This window comes from Rattus rattus, chromosome 18 (genome assembly GCF_011064425.1).
Source record: "Rattus rattus isolate New Zealand chromosome 18, Rrattus_CSIRO_v1, whole genome shotgun sequence".
NCBI classification, from domain to species: domain Eukaryota; kingdom Metazoa; phylum Chordata; class Mammalia; order Rodentia; family Muridae; genus Rattus; species Rattus rattus.
Window position 1 is genome coordinate 38,960,162 of NC_046171.1, and position 10,044 is coordinate 38,970,205.

The following is a 10,044-nucleotide window of genomic DNA, read 5'->3' on the forward strand; positions in this document are numbered from 1 at the left end:
ATCGGAACTGTGTGGCAAATGTTCTCATGCGCTGCTCTGATCACCACATCTCCCTTCGGAATCGTCAGGGTTGGTCTCAGGGAATAATTTTAAGGGGAGAATTCTTTTCAGGCAAAAATAATCCGGTGTGTGCTGCCTTATTACTATTTTCTTTTTCCTTTCTTTGCTGAGTGATTGTTTTGTGTTTGGTTTTTATCTTAAAAGTTTAGACTTTTATAGTATTTGGAATGAAAACTGCAGTATTTCAGTTATCAAGAGACACTCAATTTTTACAGACATTCTAGTTTCTCCTTCCTAGAAGAATCCCAACTGATATTCAGAGCAGGGCGATGATGAGTCTGCATTTATAGTGTCATCTTACTTCTAAGAGTTTTGCTGTCCCTCTGCTAACGTGGTAGGGTCTGATAGACTGTATTGCCAAGCACAGAATAAAATGTTAAAGTATGTCTTTTTATATCTGTGTTTTGAGACAGGGTTTCTCTGTGTGTAGCCCTGGCTGTCCTGGAACCCACTCTGTAGACCAGGTTGACCTCACACTCACAAGATATCTGCCTGCCTCTGCCTCCCTGTGCTGGGATCAAAGGTGTGCACCACCACACCCAGCTAGGTATTTTTCTTTATCTATGGAATCCTTACCTGGAGCCATTTATCCATATGTTACATAATTATAGGCTATACTCGAGAAATGAGTTCTATTTAAAAATTTCAAGCATTCAGTTTTGTTTTATTAGCATATGTTTTAGAAACGTCTATTGTCACAAATATAACAGACAAAGAATAGTCACTCTGTGTTTTAAATCCCTTAAGTAAGCCGTGCCCTTTTGCAGACACCTCAGTGTTTTCATTGTGGCCTGATTGAGCTTTAACCCTTCCTCGCCGTCTGGCTCTATAGGATCCTGAGCTCAGAAAATATGTCTCCTGGTTCTCCGCAGTCCCTCTGACACACACAAGATGTGACCCACAGCATCTGCCACTTAAACGACCCCTCGCCGGGGCAGTCGAACCTGACGGTGATCATTGTAGACTTGTTGGGGACGCAGCATCTGTTATCCAGGCAGATCCCACAGAAAGTGGGCCTGTAAGTCTGAGCACTTGAACATCCGGAGAAAACAAACTTTTCAGCTTTGGGGAGTTGGAAAGTGGGTTGGCATGTTTCTCCTCTGGGGATCTGAAAAGAAACAGAGTTAAAAGGTTATCCTTTAAGTTTGAGAATTAGATCTCAGATATACTTATTTCTTGGGCACTGATAATGTTGGGTTTCAGACCGGAGACAAGCAGCGTAGGTGTCTATTAAACTATCAAGGTGGACCTGGCCTCCCGGCTCTCCCAGCATGCCTCAGTCACTACCTGCTACAGGGTGTGGCTGGCATACCCTGAACTCCAGCCCAGAGACTGGGCTTCCTCCCCCACAGAGGCTTTCCCTGTGTAATGCAGACATTTTGGTCACAGCTCTGTCCCCGCCTTCCTCTGCACTCCCTGCTACCCTCATCTCCCTGTGTGCATGGCCGTCCCCTGCCCCCCATTCTCTGAGACCAGTGAGCCTACCCAAGAGCTGCTCACCATAAACCCTGCTTTTATAGTTGGCTTTTAAAACCTATTAAATAGTCGCTTGTGACATGTAGAACCCTCTTCTCTATGAAATGCCCTCGCCTTCCCACTCTGCCATACTATCAGATTCTCATGTTTCTTGTCCCGCCTTTCATCCAGTTCTACAACAAACAAAACCTTCCTTGTTTTGTTACATCCCAAGAACCATGTCTTATTGTGTTTATTTACCTAAGACTTAGCAGACTCCCTAATGCATGTCACACAGTTCGGGGTGTCGGCTGGATAGAAGAATTGATCTTTTAATTTTAAAGAATATTCCTCTTTAAATTGTATGTGTGTTTTACCTGCATGTGTGGCTTCGCATTCCCTAGAACTGAAGTTACAAGTGGTTGTGAGCCTGCGTGTGGGTGCTCAGAATCAAACATGGGTCCCCTGGAAATCAGCCAGTGTTCCTAACTGCCGAGCCGTCTCTTCAGCCCCATGGATGGTATTTTGATCCCTTTAAAGTTGTGGTGTCAGGTTGATAATGTGATAGGGACCACCTTGAGAACAAGACAGTTTATATCATTTCTAAAAAGTAATCTTTCCTACGTGTACATAAGTGATACACACAAGTATATCACTTCGGTCCTTTAAGTTCATTCTCCTGCAGCACCAGGCAGAGCGCTGTGCCCTTTAATCCCAGCCCTCGGGAAGCAGAGGCAAAGGGCTACGTCTCTGAGTTCAAGGCCAGTCTGGTCTACACGGTGAGTTCCAGTTCAGCCAGGGCTATAGAGGCCCTGCCTCCAAAAAACAGAAAAGAAAAAAAAAAAAAAAAGACAATTCTCTTGCCTTCATCAAGAAATAGGACCAGCTCTCTTGGCAGTTTTTTGGCAGTTTTCTGTCAGTTTTAGGATAACAGTCCTTTGGCAAGCTTGCTCTGTAATACCCAGAGCATTTTGGTGTGATGCTCCTCCAAGACAGTCAGTAACTACAATCAGAACTTCTGTTTTCATAGCTATGGTGTAACAACTGAAACCTTACGTTCACTATTTTGGTTACACTTCTATAATTAATATGAGCAAAGAAAAAGAAGCCAAGAAAGGTCTACTCTGAAGGAATAGTATGCATGGAGGGTTATAAGAGGCTGGGCTGCTCAAGACCCACGCTGACAGGTGAAATTTTCCCTGCAGAGTTGAGCTAGACTAATGCCTGCCGCCCTTGAGATAATTGGACTGTAAGAGTCATGGCGGTCAGGTGCTTTGTCTGCTGAGATCCAAGCATACCCCTCCCTCCAGGACACAGGCACATGCTGACTCCTTCCCACTGAGCCGTAACTCAGTTAAGTCTGCTCACGGTTACCTTCACTGCCTTCCATGTCTTCCTGCCGCAGGGCTGAATGTAGCACAGCCTCTTCTCCTTCCTCATTTCACAGTTGCTGTTGTCATTGGTCACCCGGTTAGAAATCCCCATCCCGCACGTCCTGGAGCAGGGAGTCCACCTTGTTGCTTGCACGAGACATTTTTTCTTCCAAGTAAGTGGAGGATTCCTGTAAGCTAAAATAAATGGAGGAAGTGCATATGCACGCATGTATGTATGTACCTGGACTCAGGTTGTAAACATTAAGTCGGTATTTTAAAGTTCTAAGACTTTTGCAAGGATAAAAGCTTACACTTTTAAGTCCCTGTTCTCTGCCAACACCTAAATTACCCTCCAGTCAAGCGTGGCATCTTTCCTAGAGGGTTAATGTTTTTGTCTTTACCTCTTCGTATCGTTCTGCCTCTCCCATCCTCTGAGCATCAGGCCGCACATTCCCATCAGTGTCTGTCATTTGGTTGATTTTTTTTTTTTTTTTTTTTTGCAAGTGCAGAAGTAAACATTGGTAGGATTAGGGGATTCGGGACATTAATCAGAATAGTGCAGGCCACCCTCTAACTCGTGACCCTTCTGCCTTCCGGGCATTAGGAATACAGGCACGAATCACCACGCCTGGATGTAAACAATGGGATCTTAGCACTTAAGTTTCACAATACATCAAAATCTGAAATAAAATCCTATTTAAGGATGAGATGATAGAAATCAGTTCTCTTCCACTTTTTAAAGCCTTAGAAGTGATGAGGATGAGGCACAGAGGCCTCAGGGTGGATTGGAGGTCAGGACAACTCCGTGGTCAGTTCTCTTCCCCCTTTATGTGGAGCTTAAATTCAGGTCAGCAGCCTTGCCTGGCAAGCCTCACCAGCCCATTCTGGGGAACTGTAACAAACTGAATTAAAGCTTTCTAAACCGAGCCATTGCAGTTTCTATCTCATCTAGCCTGTCACATCCCTTGTTGTCAGGGCCACGGTATTCTCTATGCTCACCACTTAAAATCACCCGTGAGATACTCGGGGTAGCAACTGCGGATGAGCTATGAGTGGGGAACTGGACACCCGCCCCCCACTGCCTGCTCTCAGAAGACACAGAAGATAATAGCTCTCCCGTCTCCATGAAAAACCGTCACGAGACTTACTGTAGTCCAGTGAACCAGACCCGTGGCTCAAATTAGTAAACAGCGTATTAATTCGTTACCTCAGCACGTTTCTTTAAGGTACATCCTGAACTTGATATTTGGGGAGTAAGGTGGTCGGTTGAGTCAGTTAACAAAGCACAGGTCTAAGAAAATGTCAGTCACTTTGAAACGTGTGCTGCCTGATGACAGGCAACATGGTGCTTCCTTCGGTGTAACCATGACACCGTGCTTGTGTGCATAGCTGAGCAGCAGGAAACAGAAACCAAGATACCTGCACAGTAGACAATGGTTAAAGGCCTCCGTGCAGGAAGCGGATTAGAAGCCTGGCACACATCCGCCATGAATAAAGGTAGCCCAGATTACCGTATGGCTAATGACCTGCTCTTGGTAAAAGTGAGGCCTGCGGGTCAGGAATTTGCTCAACATTCATTAAAAGGCAAAGAAATGGGATTTGTAAAACAAAAGCTTAGCGCTGTGAGCACTGAGAAAAGCAGGAGGGTTATCTCTGCATGCTCTCTACTGACCCCGCGGAAGCCAGATCCCATGGTAGATGAGGTAAAGATAAAAACCTTGACCCTCTTCATGCAAACATTCTAAAGGCTTTTCATTGACGTTAACCGAAGGCCAGGTTCCTGTGTGCTCATAAACGCAGGTTCACAGGTAAGCAATGGAGAGGCTTGGTAGACCAAACATACCCTTTACAGCACCGAGGCCTAAGTCTCAAATATCGAAGTGATGAGACTAGCTCTGAGTTCTTTTTGGAGCTTACTGTTTCGGAATTCTTAGGGACATTAGTAATGGCATTCAGTTAGCTGAGAGACCATGTAAACAATCTGATAATTTTTTAATTAATTGACATAACCAGAATCCCTGAGGATTTATTTCTTCACAGTTTTAAATATCTAAAACTCACTTCTCTGATAATTTTTACTGGTTCAAGAACATAATGAAGTAAGCCTAGAGGAATCCCTGTCTGGAAAATTCTCCAGTGTGTGAGTTCAAACACCATTTACACGTGGCAGCTACATGCTCAAGATATACAAGCTGGACTCTTACGTGCTTTCCTGACTACATAGATGACTAGCTTTAAACTGATGGAGAATACTGTAGCTATTGCCACAGTTTTGAAAAATGATATTTTGAACTTCAAGATGTATTAATCCTCAAAAAAAATTTTGATTTTTTTTTAAATCAACTTTCCATTTCTTCTGGTACCATATAAAAAACTTTGGAAACACAAGAACTGGGTGGTCAAACTTCTCGCCCATAGTAGATTACAAATAAAAGGGTTTTTTTAGGGTACTTGTGAACAGTATTTGTTCAGCTTTCCTAAGAAGGGGGTGAGAGCAAGCAGAGGTGTAAGATTTTAGAAGTTGCCTGATCTAGTAAGTTTTGAAATTCAGAATATATATATATATATATTTTTTTTTTTGGTTCTTTTTTTCGGAGCTGGGGACCGAACCCAGGGCCTTGCGCTTCCTAGGCAAGCGCTCTACCACTGAGCTAAATCCCCAACCCCGAAATTCAGAATATTTTATTCACAAAGCCAATATGTAAAGTTTTTTCTTTTCGGATACTTGGAGCATACCTGCCCAAAGCAATCACTTCCATGCTAACTCACTGTAAGTCTCTAGGCGGCAGCCCAGGAGGTCTTACTGCTGTGGTGTGGGAAAGGATGAGGAAGAAACACAGGAATCGATCCCTGGAAAACAGCCCTGGGGAGGAGCACCTGGCATTGTTCTGTAGCTTGCTGAACGCCCCTGCTGCGGAGATCCCTGGCCACAGTCCGGTGGATCGATCTTCCTTCCTCCTCTAGCTGAAGAACAATTACTGCCAGCCAGCTTGGGTCTGAAGAGGGGCGTGCATCCAATCGCCCCACTCACACAGAGGCAGCTGAACAGCGGGTGGGGCTGAAATACTTGGCCATTCTGATAATGGACTCCGTTGAACTCACATCCAACTGCCACAAGATCTGAAAAGAAAAAAAAAAGCAAAAAACATTGTCTAAAAAGAAAAGTAAGTACCAGTGGGTTAGACCCACTCCAGTTGTAACTGTCTCTTTTATGGATGTAGTTCTTAATTCCTTAAGCCTCCTTTAGAATCTCACAGAAACATTTACAAAAAGGTTTGTCATGTGCCAGCCAGCCACACTTAGTCCCAGCACTCCGGAGGTCTGCAAACTCAGGTTCAAGGTCAACCAGGTCTACTGTGAGTTCTAAGACCTACAAAGTTCTACAGAGAAACCCTTGTCAAGAAAGCAAAGAAGAGGAGGAAGAGGAGTCCTAAGCTTGCAGTGAAATTCTTATAAATAAGTGTCTGATACCTGATGAGACAATTCTACACAGATACAGGGATACAAGCCAGAATGCATCCATAGGCAGTCTGGAGAAGCCAGAGTTTACCTGTGGTACTGCAAGGTAACCGAAAACAGGAGACTCCAAGGCCTATTCCTCTCTTTCAGGATCAGCAATTTCAGTGTCTCCTACCAACCCCTCAGGAATGGCTGGAGTAATTTTAAAGAATCTGAAAAGTCAAAGCTCTTCAAGAAGAAAGCCACTGGGATGTGATGGGCATGGTTGCTGACGTGTGACATCATCAGTGGGACTGATGCCTTATCATGACTTGGGCAGCACAGGCAGTAGCTGTGTTCTACCTTTTCTGCACTTGTACTTCGAATAATACAGCCACCTTAACAGTGTTAAGTGGCACAGTAAAGTATGCCACTTAATTTACTAACCTCTACCCATTTACATTTAATATCCCGTATGGCAAAGTAAATCAAGTATTTGAAAGACCCCCAGAGTGGGGAGACCCTCACTCAAGTCTCGGGATGACACGACCCCCCAAGAACTCACACAAGACCGTCCTTGCTGTAATCACATGAGGTTTATCAATAGGAACCAGTGCACTGGGGTCGAGACTCGTATCCCACGAAGGAGCACAGGAGTTCGACCCCCAGTAGCTGGGAGAAGGGGTATTTAAAGGAAGAATCCACAACCCAAGGGGGCAGGGATGGTGTCATTGGAAAATGTGGAGAATACCAGTGAAAAGTCACAAGGAGAAGTTTCCTGTCTCTCAAGATTGCTTTTAAGATTGTAATCTAACTTTATGGTCAACTAGTTCCTGAGAGAGTTATCTTTACTAGGTCAGGATCTCGGATATAAGGGCCTTATCTTTAAGCCCTTTTATCTAGTTTCTGGGAGAGCAGGCTCAAGAAATGTGACCTTTTACCTACTTATAGGTAGAGAGCAGGGTCTGGAATTTGAGGTATTTAGGGCTTCTTAGGGCTGAGATAGCATTCTAAACTTCTGATTTTTTGGCTGTATTTTTTTATTCTTTCAGTATTCAGTATGCAAAAGTACAATAGCGGTCTTAAAGAATATGCTTCCGTTAGAAGACGTGTCAAGTTTTCAGTCACAGTATTTCTTAAATAGCCCTCAGATGGGTGTTCAGACTTGGGTACTATGGTGGGACTGAGATGATCAGAAGCTTGTCCTAGTAGCCACTTCTAAGAAAACATCTCAACGTGTTTGTTGCCAGTGACGGAACCCACACTTCTCAGTGGGAAACTGAGAGCCACTGCGGAGACTTTTCTATCAGACGTGTTAGCTTTCTGCTGAGAGTGATGGTTTAAAATACATAACGGGATACCGTTTGGATAGGTGCACAGTAGCAAACCAGTACTTTCCAAATACCCAGAGACAAAACCATGCAGGAGTCAAAGACCAACTCCAGGGGATGCTGTGTTTGCTTTTGTTTTTACAGATAGGGTCTTTCTCTTCTGTTCCATTTTCGGCACCCACATGGCAACTCCAGTCTGAGGATTAAGTACCCTCTTCTGACTGCTGAGAGGGGCCAGCTGTAGGTGTGGTACACAGACATACATGAAAGCTGAACAACCACACACACACACACACACACACACACACACACACACACACAATTTAAAAATGTTTAAAAAAAAAAAGATAAGGTTTTCCCATGTACCCCAGACTGGACTCAAGCTCCCAATCCTGCCTCAACCCCATCAATATTAGAATTCCGAGTGAGACAGCTCCAGTGAGTTTGGGTAATTTATGTTAGAGCTAAAGTTCATGGGTTTGGTCTCAGATTCCAGGGTGCAGCTAATTTCTAAGGAGCTACCACTTGTCGCACTTGAATATATCAGAAGGATGGGTGTGCGGGTCTGCAGAGCACGTTGACGTGGCCACCCTCGTCTAATTGCATATCTGTGCGGAGCCAAGTTTTCCTCAGATTTCAACCCCAAAAGCAGCAGCTTGGAGAAGAACCAAATGGAAGGATCTACTCAAACACTGAGCTAGACATTAGGGAGTTAGGAAGGCTTACACTAAAGCAAAACGGCATTCTCTTCACTAAAATTTACTTTGCTGTCGGTAATGGTCTTTTTTTAAAGAAAATATTATTCCTATTAGCTCGTAGGTGTGTTACGTTGAAACAAACTTTTAAATTTAAGCGAACTTTTAAATTACAAATCCATCGACTATCAATTGACAAGGAGCCCACATTAGCAGAAGCTCCTGTCCCCAGTAATTTGATTGGTCATTCTGGGTTATTGTCAGCCTGCTGCCGTTTTAGATGGTCTGAGTCAGACGTGCACTGAGACTCTGAGAGCCCAGAGTCAGGTTCCGCTTTGCCAATGCGTGGCGATGAGTATGAGGACCCGGTGGTTAGTCAGGTGGACACTAGAGCAGAAAGTGAATCCCACGTCTACGTCCTCGCGGTTTGCATCATGCATTTTAAAAGGGGATCATTTTCTCTTTACAGACGTGGCTGGATTCAGGTTTATTTTTCAAACGGTGTTAACCAAAGCTGCCATTTTTTTTTTTTTCTTTTTTTTTTTTCATTTTTCTTTTTTTTCGAGTTGGGGACCGAACTCAGGGCCTTGCGCTTGCTAGGCAAGCGCTCTACCACTGAGCTAAATCCCCAACCCCGCTGCCATTTTGAAGTCAGACCCTACAGTCATAATCTTTTGTCATTTTTATCATGAAAAGCAGCTATCTGAGACAGACTTTAAATCTGCCATGCCTTTCAAACCAGCACTCAAGGCAGAGGCAGGTGGATCTCTATGAGTTCTAGGCCAGCTTGGTCTATATAGCAAGTTCCAGGACAGCCAGGGTCAAGTAGGAGACCTTGCCTCAAAAAAAAAAAAAAAAAAAAAAAAAAAAAAAAGGAAAAGAAAAGAAAGGAAAGGAAAGGAAAGAAAGAAAGAGAAACAAAAACTCAGCCCAGAACTACTGCAATATAACTTTAATACAATAAAAAAATAATAGCCTTTCAAACATGTATCTGTGGCCTTCATGTATCATCCAGTAAAACCCAGCCATCCCACAGGGGCACAAAATCTAAATCCATTTTGCACGTAGCCAAACTGAATTCTCCACTCTGAACTAAGTTATAGGGGGAGAAATGTGTCTCAGTTCAGCCGTTTCCGACGAGCCCAGAAGACACTTACATGCACACACGCCTGTCTCGTACCTAGGCTTGTCCCGTGAGTAGTCACAGTACAGGCCTTTGTGTGGGTCACAGCTCTCGGCTTCGTTACAGATGTCTCCTGGTTGCTTGGCACAGATTTTGCAGCATCCACAGCCATCCCTCAGCAAGCTCACCCCAAGAGGACAAGTGGGCACCTGAGGGGGGCATCTGCAGGGCCAGTGGCAGACCTCTTTACGCTGATACACTTCCAACGCTGCTCCAGGCTGTCCTCCAGGGGTCGCACCCGGTGGCACACTGCCCTGCGCCCTACAGCAGAGCTTCATTTGGTGATAAAGGTGACGTTAGAAAAGAATCCTGAGACTGCTCTTGGGTCTGGAGGAGAAATGTGCCAAAAAGTCTTCTTCCCCCATCCCTCTTCTTCCTCCCCCCTCCTCCTTCCCTCCTCCTCAGTACTGCCCCTCCCCCTCCCTCCTCCTCCTCCCCTCCCCTCCTCCTCCCTCCTCTTCCTCCTCCTCCACACTGCCCCTCCCCTTCCCTCCTCCTCCCCTCCTCCT

The 10,044-nt window shown here is 44.7% G+C and overlaps 1 protein-coding gene across 1 annotated transcript; it reads right to left on the bottom strand.

Annotated features, from left to right (window-relative positions):
* Positions 1-703: 703 nt before the first annotated feature.
* On the bottom strand, positions 704-9,813 carry Ccn6 (cellular communication network factor 6). The gene is made up of 4 exons (XM_032888465.1): positions 9,510-9,813; positions 5,766-6,008; positions 2,890-3,083; positions 704-1,168 (listed from the first exon to the last, which is right to left on the bottom strand). The coding sequence occupies exons 1-4, from the start codon at positions 9,811-9,813 to the stop codon at positions 887-889; spliced, it is 1,023 nt and encodes a 340-aa protein (XP_032744356.1). The 3' UTR covers positions 704-886.
* Positions 9,814-10,044: the final 231 nt, after the last annotated feature.